This window comes from Cydia pomonella, chromosome 4 (genome assembly GCF_033807575.1).
Source record: "Cydia pomonella isolate Wapato2018A chromosome 4, ilCydPomo1, whole genome shotgun sequence".
Taxonomy (NCBI): domain Eukaryota; kingdom Metazoa; phylum Arthropoda; class Insecta; order Lepidoptera; family Tortricidae; genus Cydia; species Cydia pomonella.
The window spans coordinates 8442754-8458679 of record NC_084706.1 but is presented as its reverse complement, the minus strand read 5'-3'; the positions used below and the strand labels follow the sequence as shown (position 1 = coordinate 8458679).

The 15926-nt window shown below is 40.2% G+C and overlaps 1 protein-coding gene across 1 annotated transcript in view; it reads left to right on the top strand.

Moving 5' to 3' along the window:
• Positions 1-15926, top strand: part of LOC133517475 (cytoplasmic dynein 2 heavy chain 1) — a 149635-nt gene that overhangs the window by 18549 nt on the left and 115160 nt on the right. Inside the window, exons 10-21 of the mRNA XM_061850807.1 lie at positions 502-723; positions 1701-1844; positions 2535-2753; positions 3695-3880; positions 4644-4772; positions 5679-5824; positions 7157-7300; positions 8949-9161; positions 10677-10929; positions 11741-11884; positions 12439-12644; positions 15569-15684. Of these exons, the coding sequence (XP_061706791.1) occupies positions 502-723; positions 1701-1844; positions 2535-2753; positions 3695-3880; positions 4644-4772; positions 5679-5824; positions 7157-7300; positions 8949-9161; positions 10677-10929; positions 11741-11884; positions 12439-12644; positions 15569-15684 (2122 nt within the window). The remainder of the gene's footprint in view (positions 1-501; positions 724-1700; positions 1845-2534; positions 2754-3694; positions 3881-4643; positions 4773-5678; positions 5825-7156; positions 7301-8948; positions 9162-10676; positions 10930-11740; positions 11885-12438; positions 12645-15568; positions 15685-15926) is intronic.

Here is a 15926-nt window from a genome sequence, read left to right as displayed (position 1 = left end):
AGTCTACTTTTTGAACTTACACTCCCAGTGACCCCCCCAAGGGACCTACGAAAAAAATCCAAGAACTGATTATTCACGGGTAGGGTCGGTTTTTTTGGATATAATGACTGTAAATTGTATTTGATGGCACAAGTTCTTCTTTCACTGTCATGATTTTCTGTACTAATGAGTAATGACGTTATTTATAACCGTTTTGTTAAATCTAACAAACCGATGATAATGGGTTGTTCCTAGAAAGAGACAAAATTTGATAGTGGTTTGTAAGAGGCCGTTAAGTTTTATGAAGTTTTACCCCCTTATTCATAAACGTCTACTAAAGTTGACAAGCCGCTAATAATCGTTTGTCCCTTTCCATCATATCAATACGTCGGAAAGGGATTTCGGAAACGATTATTAGCGGCTTGTCAACTTTAGTAGACGTTTATGAATTAAGGGGGTTAGAAGTTAAAGTGCCGTTAAATAAATGTGCCGAAATTATTGAATAATGTAATTTTCTTTCAGATGTTATACGAGTTCATGCGCTACAAGTCGCTTATAGACAGACCGTTGGTGAAGATAGCGTTGAACAGTGAACTGGAAATCTTCATATCGTCTCTAATCTCAATGCTCAAGTCCATACAGGCCCAGATGGACTCGGACGAGGTGGACGTGAAAATGTACCAGCCGCCAGAAATGTCCCCGATAGTACAGCAGGTCCAATGGGCTAAGCAAATGGAAGCGAAAGTATGCATGTCTATTACAGTAGTGGCAAAAAAATCTATCATGTTGCTATCTTTTTGCAGGCATTCATTTGAATTTTTTTGAAATTAGACTTTATATCATGTAAACAATGATGACTTACGTCCACCTGCACGTAGCAACATAGTCAGCCACGTTAGCACAATGCGGATTGGGGACTTCACACACACCAATTAATATATATCAATAAAAGCTAATCTTACCAACAATAAAACCTAGATGGATCGGTTTTTCGTCCACTTTAGCCTCTGGTTCGGAAATTAAATCGAATCATTACAATTTAATACCCACCGGACTACCGTGAAAACTATAATGTACCCTAGTTTGGTCGAATTGTCGTTTTCATATGCTCCGATATTGTAAATTTCATCGAAATCGCCGCCAAATTGAGAAATTATAAAAAAATGCAAAGTTATATGAAAAAATATGATAGGTTATTTATTTTCTGCTACTGTCATAAACTTGGCCGTGTTCTAAAAAAAATCCGTTTCGCAAAATTTTGTTTAAAAGATTACTTATTTTTTCCCTAAATCCTTAAGAATAGCAAGAAATGACTTAAATTGGCATAATCACTTGCTTTATCATCATCATCATACTTACACCTAGAGTATTGTACAGCAGGTGCTAATTAGGTGTGGGCTAATGGAAGCTAAAGTATGCATTTCTTTTCATTTGAAAATTAGATAACTCGGCGTATGTATTCCAAACATTATCCATTTCGCAGAATTTTCATTTACAGATAGCCGTTTATAGCTCTGAAATCTTACCTTAAAAAATTGCAAAAACGGCTTCACTTGGAGTAAATTTAATCTCTCACTATTTCGTCAAATCTGAAGCGCAAACTACGTACTTACCGTGTATTTTTATCTAAATCTTGCACGGGTCGTTCCCGTTTGGCGGGGTCGGTGGGAATCTTGTATCTCACACCTGGATCGGGAAACTAATACATATTATTATTTCAGGTTAAGGATATACAAATTTGCGCGGAGAAATATTTAAAAGAGTTTGAAAACAGTGCTGAATTACAACAACTTTCAATGCAAGTGTTAAAAGATCTTAAGGCGATGTACACACAGTTACACGAGGACTGGTCTAGAGATTTGCAGGTAAATATCAATTAAGTGAAATGAGTAAGGTTGCCAGAGCTCAACCGGGGGGGGGGGGGGGGGGTGTAGGGTCGGCAACGCGCGTGTAACTCCTCTGGAGTTGCAGGCGTACACAGGCTACGGAGATTGCTTACCATCAGGCGGGCCGTATGATTGTTTGCCACCGACGTAGTATAAAAATATATATGTGGCTGGTTGGCGGCTGGTTACACCATCATTAAAATCATCATAGTGGATGCCCCTGGTGACGTTGTTGGAAAGATATACGAGAAAGTAATTAATGAATTAGTCTTAACTCTTAGGTGACCAAAGTATTTGTAAATTTGAATACAGGAAGTAATTAAGTGATCAGGCAAAAAATATATTTTGGTCGGTAGGATAATCAGAGGGTTTTTTTAATCATACAGGAGGCAAACGAGCAGACGGATCGTCTTATAGTAGGCGGTTACCGTCGCCCATGGGTTATAATGGCGTTGCCGGCCTTCGAGATAGGAGTACATCATTTTCTTCAAGGTTCGAAGGTCTTATCGGTCCGGAAATACCGCTAGCGACAGTTCATTTCACAGTTTTAGCTGTTCGAGGCAGGATAGTCAGCAAAGTTTCATTAGACTTTTGCCAACTGATTTTCTGCTGAAAATAACAATTTTTTTTTGAACACCAGTATAATCATACCCTTTAATGTTTTCTTAGGCGCAAGTTAAAAACGGCAAGCTCCAGCTGTCCTTAGACAAGCCCGTTGTCGAGTTCTCCGCCCAGAGCAAGATGATGGTCGTGAACTACAACCCTCGCTTGGTATGGGCGGGGCTAGAGGCGCGCGCACTAGCGGCGCTGGGGCTGCCCCCGCCGCCCGCCGCCGCGCTCGTGGACGCCGCGGCGGCTGCCCTGCACCACGCGCGCGCCCTGCAGCAGGTACTGTGTCCTGTAGCCCGGCCGGGTGAGGGCTGGAGCCCGCACTAGCGGCGCTGGAGCTGCCCCCGCCGCCCGCCGCCACGCTCGTGGACGCCGCGGCGGCTGCCCTGCACCACGCGCGCGCCCTGCAGCAGGTAATGTGTCCTGCAGCCCGGCCGGGTGAGGGGGCTGGAGCCCGCACTAGCGGCGCTGGAGCTGCCCCCGCCGCCCGCCGCCGCGCTCGTGGACGCCGCGGCGGCTGCCCTGCACCACGCGCGCGCCCTGCAGCAGGTAATGTGTCCTGCAGCCCGGCCGGGTGAGGGGGCTGGAGCCCGCACTAGCGGCGCTGGAGCTGCCCCCGCCGCCCGCCGCCGCGCTCGTGGACGCCGCGGCGGCTGCCCTGCACCACGCGCGCGCCCTGCAGCAGGTACTGTGTCCTGTAGCCCGGCCGGGTGAGGGCTGGAGCCCGCACTAGCGGCGCTGGAGCTGCCCCCGCCGCCCGCCGCCACGCTCGTGGACGCCGCGGCGGCTGCCCTGCACCACGCGCGCGCCCTGCAGCAGGTAATGTGTCCTGCAGCCCGGCCGGGTGAGGGGGCTGGAGCCCGCACTAGCGGCGCTGGGGCTGCCCCCGCCGCCCGCCGCCGCGCTCGTGGACAGTGAACTACAGTCACAGTGAACAGTCCTAGGTTCCTGGAGTCCAAGCACGCTAAGTGTTCATGCCAAGTGTTACGTCAAGTAATCTCCCACACGATATCAGTCAGTGTAAACTTAGCGTGGTCGGAGTCTAGTTTCATTATACTCGTATATTGTAAAAAGTTACATGGAATTATGCAAGCACATTATTAAAATCTAAATATACACGATTATAATACAAGAACGTAGTCACTGCCCAGTCAGATCAAGTTGAATAGATTTCGCTGAGCAACTGTATCCGCTTAATATATTACACGACACAATTCCAGGTGGCATCATTTCATAACACTCTTGGCGAGCGCATGATCCCGTCGACGCGGCCGCTGATGCTGCAGGCCGCCCTTGACCTGTCCACACTCGTCCAGGACCAGCGCGCCGTCTACTGGAACGACGAGCAGCAGCTCCGCAGCTACACCGACAAGCTGAAGAGCGCCGTTTTCCAGCTGGAATCGCAGGTAATCCACATATTAAGCTAATTTTTCAGTTGGTGTAATTAAGTACAACAATCTTTAAACTAAAAATACACGTCAAAACTTAAAATGTAAAACCAACGCGCACATAAAACTAACTTTATTTTTTTTTCTTAAAAAGTAACCTTTAATCTTCATATCGATAATATCTGGAATAAAGCATATAAACAGTTAGGTTTTATTATTCGCGTTGCAAAACCCTTTCGAAGACCCCTGACGTATAAGTTACTTTTTAATAGCTATGTGAGAAGTTGCTTAGAATTTGCTTCTGAAGTATGGAACCCCTTTAGGACCTCATTAAGATTATTTAAGAAATTAGTTTTTCACATATTTTGTCACACATACATATGCATGTCATTTATACTTATAGTAATAAGTTTTTATTAATACTTGTTTATATATAGGAAACTATGGGTCTATGACTAGAAAGATGATACTTTATATACTTATCTGTTTTATACAACTGTTTGTTTCTTAATAAATAATAAAATAAAATAAACTAATTTTACAGTTTAACTCATGTATTTTTAGTCACCCGCGCGACATATTTTAAGCTTTTAGTTTAATGTTAGAATGATCCAGGACATTTTAAATTCAACTCCGCACATTATTATTAGAATTATACTTCCGATATTATTTATGTTTTTTCGAAGCTTATAATATTTTATGAGTATTATATGAGTTTTTCTTTAGTAGTGCACAATAAAGAATTTTATTATTATTATTATTATTATTTTTTTGTTTACAGAATACTTACTTGACAAACCAGCACATTGCGATTCGGGGCATAGTTGAAAGCTTAATGGACACTGAGCTGTTAGCAAAACAAGCCGAGTGGAAGAAGAAAATTAAAAATATAAGAGATATCATTGAGGCGGTAAATATGTTTTTTTTTTTATATGTACCATGTCGGTAGCAAACAAGCATTCGGCCCGCCTGATGGTAAGCAGTCACCAGACTGCAACACCATATATATTACATGCGCGTTGCCACAATATCATACAGATGTAGTGCATAATTATTTTCCATCGTATTTTCACGGAAATGTACGAACGTATCTTGCTATTTCAGTTGGCCTCGGTGCAAAAAGTACTGACGTTTACTGAAGTAGCATGAAATACGAACGTTTCCGAGAAAATACGATGGAAAACAATTATTTATGCACTACATCTGTAATTATGTATATTTATGATGGTAAAATGTACGCACTACGTTTCGCACGGTAGAGCTTTTTGAAGATACCTAATGGAACACTATATCATGTAAATATTAAATGTCTTTGGAATTTGGGTAATGCTGAATAAGGATGATCTAGCTATAAAATAAATGATGCAATAAAAATAAATTTTAATTTTTTTTTAACACAACTCTTCGTCTTTTTTACAAGCTTTTATTTAGTTTCACCTGTCCTGTTGTCTCTATGTAATCAAACCTTGCGAGCTAAATTAGACCTACTCGTACTTTCCAATAATATTCGATTGAGCTGAAATTGCACATACGTACGTAAGTTGGGTGATAATCCAATATTATGCACGCAACCTCGTTGGCAATTTGAATTGCGTTTGTTTGGCATTGTTACATTTCCGTTCTTTAATGTTTATATGACCAAAAAATTACGATTGTTCACTGTACTAAAAAAACTTGAGACTTGCAAAATTGAAACTACGTACTTTATAAAATCGTGCACTACAAATAAATATGTATTAGCATTTAGTATCTGTCTACATTTTGAAATGTGTATACGTGCTTTATGGAATAGTTCTTCTTTATTTCTATATTTCAGGTTGAAGCTAACGGGTACAAGAACACAGAGCTATGGAGGTCCCATTGGGACTGGCAGCTGTACAAAGCTCTCGAGTGCCAGTACATAAAGACACTCCTGTCTCTACACAAGCACTTCCCGCCGGTCAAGGTTGATTTGGTTCTGCGGTAAGTACCAGACTCAGTAAACCGGTCATCTGTGAACCTTATTGCCAAGACATATGGGCTGCCGGTGGCCAGTTAAAGTCCCGTAGGTTCGTATTCTTCTCTCACTCTCACTGAGCTTAAGCGTGAGCGAGATGTAAACATAAATATACCTACTGTAATAACCTATAATTTAGAATGTAGGTACCTATCACCAATACGTATATGAATTAGTATTTCATTCCTCATCCATTCATTTTCATTTACAAACATTACGCAATTCTGTTTATTGATTCGGTTTATCTTTATCAGTAATTAAACTAATACTTATTTGCATAATTATCTACGTAGATAACGTTCATAACAAAACAAGGTAATATTCCCTAGTAAACACTCAAGTGCAACATATCTGGCGTCGCCATATCTTTAGTGTGCAGAAATTGTTATTTAATGTTAAACAAACAAACAGCCTGCCTAAGGGCTTGTTGCACCAAACCATTTGTCAACGTTACATTTTTATTGTATGGTACATTTCATAGTTGACTGCTGGTTGCTGTTGAATAGTCCGTCAATTGTGGCTGGACTGAAGAGTGGATACCGTACTAGAGTGGCGGTGGTGGGAACTTGAGTGGCGTGACGTATGGGTGGCCTAAAAATTGAGTTGAAAATCTTTTTTTTTAATTCTTCATAATGTTCATAATTTTAACAAATTTTGCGTTTGTGTATCAAAGCTAAAGGAGAATATTTTGAAGATAATGCGTTTTACTGTAGTTTTCATTTTAATGACACATGACAAAATATTCCTAAACTTTTTTTGTAACGTATTTTTGGGCATGTATTATGCGACGTGTCAATGTGCGTTATCGACCCCTTAAAAACGTGTCGTATGTAACTAAAATAAGAAATAGTAAGCAAACTGATATTGTGAACTACTTACTTTTTATTTTGCTGCACCCTGGGTCCATGTATGTAACATATATTGGTATGCAAATAAAGATCTCTATCTCTTAAAGGTTGTCCACATTAATAAAGGGTTTGTTCGCATTACCTTTCTACCAGCTTCAACGACAAGTTAAGCGTCCTCTTGCAGTTACCATGTCCACATAACGTCCTCCGAATGTACATCCCTTCATATATGTACAATAAAATATGTAAGAAAATTCCTTTGCAAGAATACTCAGGCAAATAGGTAAAATTGAAATTGCAAATCTGGCTCAAGGTGGCAGTTTTCCCTCCTGTAGGTATAGATTTTTTGTATATAGACTTTCCGTCTAGGATTAACCGTCATTGAAAATGGTTGACGCATTATCTAGGTTGAAAATATGCCTACTACGAAATTTGTATTTTATCTGTCAGAGGCCGCACAGTACGCGTGCAACCGCCCTTAGAAGAGATCCGCGTGCAACACTACCACCAGCTACGACGGCTGGTGGCGTTGCCCGCTCAATTCGTGGGACTACACACAGCCGGGGACTCCATATTCACCGCCATCGCCGACAAGTACGTACACTACAAATAGGCTTTTAGAGGGTATCCGAGTCCCACACTAACGGTACTACCACCGACTAGTAGCAGTACAATACCCATACTTGGCGAGGTGGATGTACACGCAGCTGATAAGTGCATACCCAATTTATGAATGGGATTCATCCATAAATTGGATATTTACTTACGCAGCTCGCTGTACAGTGATCAACCATTATGTATGTAAATAATACAATAGTATGTACCTACGAGTAGAATACCAACGAAACTAAAATTTTGGCTATCCCATAGAAAATATCGACATCTAATCAGCCTAAATATATGCAATAGATAAGATTTATTCTTCGATTTCGAGGTGTCGGGGTGCCAATTCCGATAATGTGAACCATATTCATCCTGCGTAATATTGCTACGTTACATACGTATAAGATCATATAAGAATATGAAAAAATGAATACCTTTTTTAACCGACTTCAAGATTTCAAAAGGAGGGGTTTTCTTTTTTAAATGTTTGTTACTCCATAACTCCGTCATTTCTGAACCGATTTGGAAAATTATTTTTTGTTTGAATTTATATATATATACAGATTGGTTCCGTTTTTGTCAAAACTCAGTTCTGATGATGGGATCCATGAGGAATCGAGGAAACTCTTCAAATGTGAAAGGCAAACATATAGTGATTTTTGTATTTTCTGTAACAAATCAAGCATTTACATTTTAAAAAGTGACATTTGATGAAGTGGAACTGCTGATGATGATCAGAATGGAACTCTTCAACGACGCATAGTACACGTTTGGCGATTTCTTCTCTTCGATGTGTTTGTTAAGTACATTAGATTTTCAAGACAATTTTTCGCCAAGTTCGAGTTCTGACGATGGGGTCCATAAGGAATCGAGTGAACTCTTCAAATGTGAAAGGCATACATATAGTGATTTTTGTATTTTCTTTAACAAATCAAGCATTTACATTTAAAAAAAGTGACATTTGATGAAGTGGAACTGCTGATGATGATCAGAATGGAACTCTTCAACGACGCATAGTACACGTTTGGCGATTTGTCCTCTTCGCTGTGTTTGTTAAGCAAATTAGATTTTCAAGACAAATTTTTGTCATGTTCGAGTTCTGACGATGGGGTCCATGAGGAATCGAGGGAACTCCTCAAATGTTAAAGGCATATATATAGTGATGTTAGTATCTTCAATAACAAATAGAAGTAACATTTGATGAAGTGGAACTGCTGATGATGAACAGAACGGAACTCTTCAACGATGCATAGTTCACGTTTGGCAATTTGTTCTCTTTGCATGTTTGTCAAGCAGTTAGGTTTTCAAGGCACATTTTTATATTTCTATCCTATTTCGTTTTCTTAATAATTATCTGGTGTTTTATTTCATGCATGGCATGAAATAATTTATTTTGCATACAGTCGAATAGCCTATTGTGGGTATTTTACCAGTCAACCATAGGGCAAATCTGAAATGTGTCAAGGTGGGTGCAGTGACAGAAAAAAAACATGCTAAGTACCTCCTTTTCTATATAATTAGGCGTAGGACGCTGTCTTTTTAATTTCATTGTATGAAATCCAAAATCAACAATAATCGTTCTTTCATCGGTCTCCCTCATTGAAGTCGGGTTTTTTTTTCTTAAAATGATTATGTTTAGGCACAGCTGGCTCGGCAACAAAGCAGTGAAGCAGCTGGAAGCGGCCATGAGTGGCGTGGAGCGCGCCCGCGAGGCGTGGACGCGGCGCGCCGCGCTGGCCTGCGTGGCCGACCTGCACGCCTTGTGCGGGGAGCTTCTCAAGGAGCCCGCCGACTGGGAAGCTAACTTCAAGGCTTGCAAGGCCTATGGACAGGCGGTCGCGAAAATGGCTTTGTAAGTCACTTTAAACCGTTGTAAGCCATAAGTTGGAAAGTTGACGAGATAAGGATACGCGGCACTCCGCGCTTGCTTGGTCTGTACGCCCTATGGCTACTTCAAGGCTTCTAAAGCCTGTATATATAAAAAATGAGAGTAAGTTATTAAATTTTTCTGGGTAATTATTTCATTTGTCCTAACCGTGTCGTCATAACACTCATTTTCCAAAACGTACCTTATGTTTGTCCTAAACTCATTAGTAAACGGTATTGCAATAACTATCAATAATCCTAATTTTATAAGTCATTACTTCAGTTTTTAACAGAACGTTTGACTTAAATTCACTTGCCTTAAACATTTTCTGTTCTCTGCTGCGGCTTCCACGAACACGAACTGTTGCTAGAAGTGCGGGGTTAGGTAGGTTAGAACTGCGACCTCCGCAAAAACGAACTGGTGCCAGAAATGTAGGTTAGGTAAGAACGGCGACCTCCATGAAAACAAATTGTTGCCAGAAAAAGGGGTTAGGTTAAAGCTGCGTCCACCACGAAACCGAACTGTTGACAGAAATAGTCATTTGTGTCCCAAGGGAGGAAAAAGAGGACATTGCGTGCCGCATGTAAAATTGTTGCTACTAGGGAATAACATAATAGGACGTGAAGTAGTTATAATATATAAATAATATTAGGATATAATACATTAGGATAAAAAAGAAATAACACGTAGGATGTTAGGACAATCATAATTAGGTAAAGCTTCTGGTTTCTCGACCTTTATTATTTCTCGAGGTACGGGAATTTTCGAGCATGATTTCTCGAGTTTCTCGAAAATTCAACAAAAAACAAAAAAAAAAAAACTATAGGTGCATCGGCGATGTGATATGCTTTACTGTATTTCTCTAGGTATTTAATGGATGGTTATACGCGTGTTTTCTGGATACTTATCACAAGAGATTTATTTCTCGAGTTCTCGAGGCATTGAATTTTTTTCCCGTCCCACCAAAGGACAAATTTCTCGAGATTTCTCGCCTCGAGAATTCTCGAGCAGAAACCCTGTAATTAGAGCATTTGAGCCGTAGGGCAAATGATCATAATGGCAAAAAATATTATTAGAGAATGCAAAAATAGGAGAAAAAACTTTGGAAATCCCGATAGATCCAGCTGTCTTTTTTTCAAGTTTTATGGTAAGAAGTTTTGCGGTTACCTGGACCACTTTATGCAGCACTACAAAAAAGTTTAGATTTTTTTAGCGAGTATCCTAAGTTAAAGGTTCTGAGTATAAATCGTTTAGGCACATTTGGGTAAAGAAATTTATCTCCCGTGATGTTTAATGTAGTCGGTTTCGATTGTATTTACGCGATACTCCTTAGTTATAGCCCCAACTCATTTCGTATCGTAGACAAAGATTTCATAGACTCTTTGGCATATAGACCTACACTAAAATTTGAAACATGAGTAAAGTATAAGAGGAATGACGTTCTTACACAGCACAAATGCGCCTAAAACAACCGTAACTGAATGTGTTTTCATATCACAGCGACGACGAGAAAATAGACTGGATAGTGGTCGTAACAGCGACGCTGCGGCACGAGTTCGAAGCGCAAGCCCGCAACCTGTGGAGCTGCCTCATGTCGTGGCTGCAGGCCAGCTGCCGCGCCGCCGCCGCCGCGCTGCACGCCTTCATGGCGCGCGCCGAGCGAGCGCTCGAGGACAGACAGGTGCCGAAGAACGCCAAGGAGCTGGCGGAGATAAGCGCTAACCAGCAAGTATTGCGGGAGAAAATGCCCGAGGTTAGTCAACATTTAGATAATAGTTCCAAGTGATGTCCCTAAGACTATTGTAGGAAATAATTGAGTTGACTATACTATTTATAGGTGACCGCAGCGCGATCTCTACAGATTTCTACAAATAGTGAATTTTTTGAGCAGGTTCAATATTCTGTAATTATATGCATTTGTCGATTTTCGAAATTACCCGATGTACGGAATTTCCCGAAAACACCTTATAGCATGATCTATTTTTTTATACTACGTATGATGGTAAGCAGTCGCCGTAGCCTATGTACGCCTGCAACTCCAGATATTTATTTGAAAGTGATAAAAATAATACTTTCTTTTAGCTAACTAAACCGCCGCATAATTTTTGGAAGTGCAATGCGAGTAGGTAAGAGTTCAGGTCAGTGTCAGGAATAATGACATCTTGTACATGACACGGCAATATACGTATAGTTTCATTAATGTATGTGTCAATCTTACAAAATACTTATGATTCTTACTAGTACATTACCATAGAGGCCGGGAAACGAAGGGTTGCAGGCCAAGTAGATACTCGTATTGTAGTCAATTTGTTTTATTCGTAGATTTACACAGCTAAAACAAATTACGAATCTACTACTATTTGATGGTCGAATGCCAAGACGTTGTGTCACAATTTGACGTTTAAAAACAAAAGAAGGTTGCTTTACAGACCTAGGTGTGTATGAAATTCCTTTACATATCATCTTTACTCATCGCACTTGATATGTAGTATTTCCGGACCTAATTAGAAGTAAGTCATGTTAACATTTCATTGCAAGTTTGAGAAAAACTACTTTTTCAAAAGATGGAGAAGACCGTGGAAAGCCTGAAGAAGAAAGGCAATATGCTGCGCACTTGGGGCGGAGATGCTTCCGTCGATGGGACTATAAAAGAGTGGCAGAAGATTCAAGAATTGATGCAGAGCCAACAACAAATGTTTGAACACCAGGTTTGTATTAACGTTATAATTAGCAATGATTTTTATGAATGATGTGTTACTGCTATTGATTTTTCATCAGGCGCACACATACTTCATTATTATGGAATCACGATCACGCGTAATTAACTATGTACTAGTTTTAATGGTAGCGTCTTTAAACTATGTATATTATTGTCGAGATATGATTATTTTGCCGTATATCGAGATTGTTGAAAGGGGTTACTATTTAATATTCTTCTGAATTTCGAGAATTACAGGCTCTCATTTAAGTATTTAGTAAACCACTTGCAAGGTATTCACAGCGCAAATATACTTATTTAGTGTATGCTATTAATTCTCACTTTTTTCGTTTTCGTTTATAGTCTTAGCATCTATTTTGGGCACAAGCGGTAAAAACAAAACTTAAATATATAATATCGTTAATCAGTACACATATGTATCAGTCAAGTTGCCACTAAATTCTAACACATATACATAACATTTAAAACTAACTATTACTCTTACTGATGTAAAAAACCTGTTATTAATTGAATTCAATTTTTTATCACATTCTTTATCTTTAGGCGGAAATAGTAAAAGCAAGCTTAAGCGGCGAATGGGAAAACTTGAACGGCGGCCTGGAGTCGTGGGCGTCGCGCTGGGCGCAGGCGCGCGCGCGGCTCGGCGACGCGCGCGGCGCCTCCTACCGGGACATGGTCGCCAGGTGTCGCTGCGTGCTCGAGGCGCACGCGCACTGGGGGAAGCTGCAAGCGGATAAGGACGAGCTGCTGTAAGTTTTCATTGTATGAGTACCTTATAGAAATATGTATACTGCTCTAAAGTCAAAGACGTTGCGTAGAAAACGGGCGTGCGTGAGTCGATGATACGCGAGGGGTCGTACCAAGACGTGGTTTACAGATCGCTCCGTGCTCGAGGCGCTCGCACACTTGATGAAGCTACAATCTGATAAGGACGAGCTGCTGTAAGATTTAGCTGTACGAGTACCTTATAGTAACATAAATGCCAATCTAGAGTCAAAGGCGATGCGCAGAGGCCAGTCACGCGTGATGCATTATATCAAGACATGGTCGACAAATGGCATGATGACAAATTTATGGAAGATAGAGGCAAGGAACAAAATCTCCATATACCAAAAAGTGTCCGACATAAAACCATAAATAGGTGGCGCTACAATACCTAGAATACTTGAGAAAAAAATCTAATCATAGACAGCGCACTTCACTCCGTCAATAACGCCTAGGTTCTTAGCTACTCTAGCGCTACTCTGGAGAGATTTGAAAATATTATTTACAGTACATATGGGGCTACTTTATAGCACTAGTGCGAGAAGTAGCATATTACGTTACTGTGTCGAACATTTAAAGGGCCATATGTACTGTAAAACGTTGTACGATACATGTGCGAATATGTAATTCGCAACTCGTGTCGATTTAAAACACTCCCTTCGGTCGTGTTTTAATTTATCGCCACTCGTTTCGAATTTCCAATTTTTCGCACTTGTATCGTAATGTACTATTATAGCTGACCGCTGGACACTTTTGCAACAGTTCTGCCTAAGGAGATTCTGTTCCTTGCCTCTACCTTCCATAGACAAATTTTTAAGGTGCATGTCTAGGGATTTCTTGCCGACTAGCCCCCAAAAGATGGTGTGATTGTGCACAATTTGCGGATTATCAATATTTTTTCCAAAACCGAAACTTTTTTCTTAAGACGTGTTGATACTTGCGTAAACAATAAAAAATATTACGTCTAAATTGAAACGTATTTAAACTCAACAGTGTCAGATTTCTTCAAACATCTCTCAAAACTGCAAAATAGTTCAATTTCTTGCATTCACGCACACTACCATATCTAATGTCATACCCCAGTGTCAGTCTTGTGACTATTACGCCAAAATAGACTAGAGGTCGCTAGTACAAAATATGACTTTTTTTATTATTCTCACTAGCTAACTGGGGACAAAAGTGTAAACAGGATGGGGTGGTGTGGGTCTAGTGGCACCGCCCGGCCGTGATGAAGTAGAGGCCAAATGGGACGGCGCCAGAGTATCCACACAAGTGGTATCCCAAATGAGCGGCCGTCCCATCCGCCAGGGAATAAGGGTCATTCCATCGGGCCTCTTTCCGTCGTCGCGCACAAGACCTCCAAAACGGACGGCACGCTCACGCTGACTAGGGCCCGGCGGATAACATCATTAAGGCTGGCGTTGCGGGAAAACCGACCAGCGCTGCAAGAAAGGCCGTGGCAGCCACGACTATCCACCTCCACTCCGCAGGGACAGCGATGAGGGACAACTAACTCCGACGAATAAAGAAGTTCGAGAAAATATTGTTACTTAACAAATGCCTAACTTGCCATAACTTTAAGATACATTTCGGACAGTAGTACACTTGTTAATATATTTAAGTTACACCATATTTTTTATAAATTTTAACTGAATATTTAGAACCTTATAATCATTTTTGTTGATGATGTCGCTCCATGTTCTAGGCGCACGCTCTAAACACTGATTTGGATTGGTCTCTGTAATGTAAACTTAAGCTGTATGAATGAGGCCTTATAGCGTATTAGCGTCCCACTGCCCTAGCAAATATGGTCGATAGATGGCGCTACGCCCTCGAATGGCACCCGCTAAACCTGCTGGCTGGTAAAGATGAATGCTGAACCTTTCATATTTATGTGCACCTTCAAAAATATAAATAAATGGTCTTACCCTCTCATGGTCTCGTCAGACGTCACAGTATAAGAAATCTCATGAAAACATATTTGCAGACACGCACGTGACGCATGTCTTAAAGTATAATAAAATGTGTGTAAATATTTAGTGCTTATTTTCCTACCTTATGTTACTTCTGCTTTCATTTCTGTATTACTTTCCCGAATAAAGGTTGAGAAAAGCGATGGCTGAGATACGCGTCATACTAGACCGGTCTGTTTAAGCTTACACGAGCTACATGTTAAGTTATAAGTATGTAACTTTACTTTTAAGTGGCATTAACGTGAGACGCTTCATTCGGTTCTCGTCTGTTTGTCTGATTTAATTTCTTGTCTTTTAATTACTTGTATTAGAATTCAAGTCTTGGATACCCTTTACATCTCTAAGGATAATTTGAAGATCGTTTTTTTAACCGACTTCAATAAAATTATTATATAGACTTTTAAATCTCTAAAAATAGTAGTTGTGTGTTGTTTGAATTTTTTATCATAGTTTTATTTTGTGTAATTCGACATTTAGGGACTGCATACATCTCTAATAAAGTATATAATATTTCGTTGATTCCATATTTGTAGGAATAAATCGTTTCATTGATTCCTAAATGTATTTTGTAATTTTTGGGTTTTTTTTATTGCTTGTGCCCATGTGGCCTATGTTCTGAATAAATGTTTGAATTTACTGACTGAAAATACACTTGAAAATTGTAAAAAACTTTAACTCCAACGTATTAAACTTTTTTTAATATACCTAATTGAGGCAACACCATTCCGTCATCGACCCACTGTATTTTATACAGAAGCAAGCGTGAAGCAAGCTCACAAGAATAATCCCGATACACTCGAGCCCAGCATATGTGTGTAGAGTCGTCCTAAATATAAAGGTCCTATTCGTGTTAGTCGCCCTAAGAAACAAAACTCCTTTTGATGTTGAGACAATGTGTACGTATGAGTCATCCTAACATGTACTTTATCTCGTAGGAAGGAATGCGAGAAGTTCAACATGGCACCGACCGTATCTGGCTCGTGGGAGCAAGCTGAAAAACTCATTACGGAAGATATTAACCTTTGGGCGGTGATGAAAGAGTACAATGAAGGTAGCTATTTTTATTAACCAACTCAAAAAAGTCGGGATCATGTTAACCTTCCTTTTTAGCGTTTTAGGATTTGGATAATTCAAAACACGATTTCCATAACGTCGGATATGAAGATCCGACCAAAATAACATTTTAACATAACTGTTATTAACAGAGACTTATCTTTCTAACAAACTGACTGGTATTTCTATCATTTATAGTTTCCGAGATATAAAAGTGCATAAGGTCGGATTTCATGATTT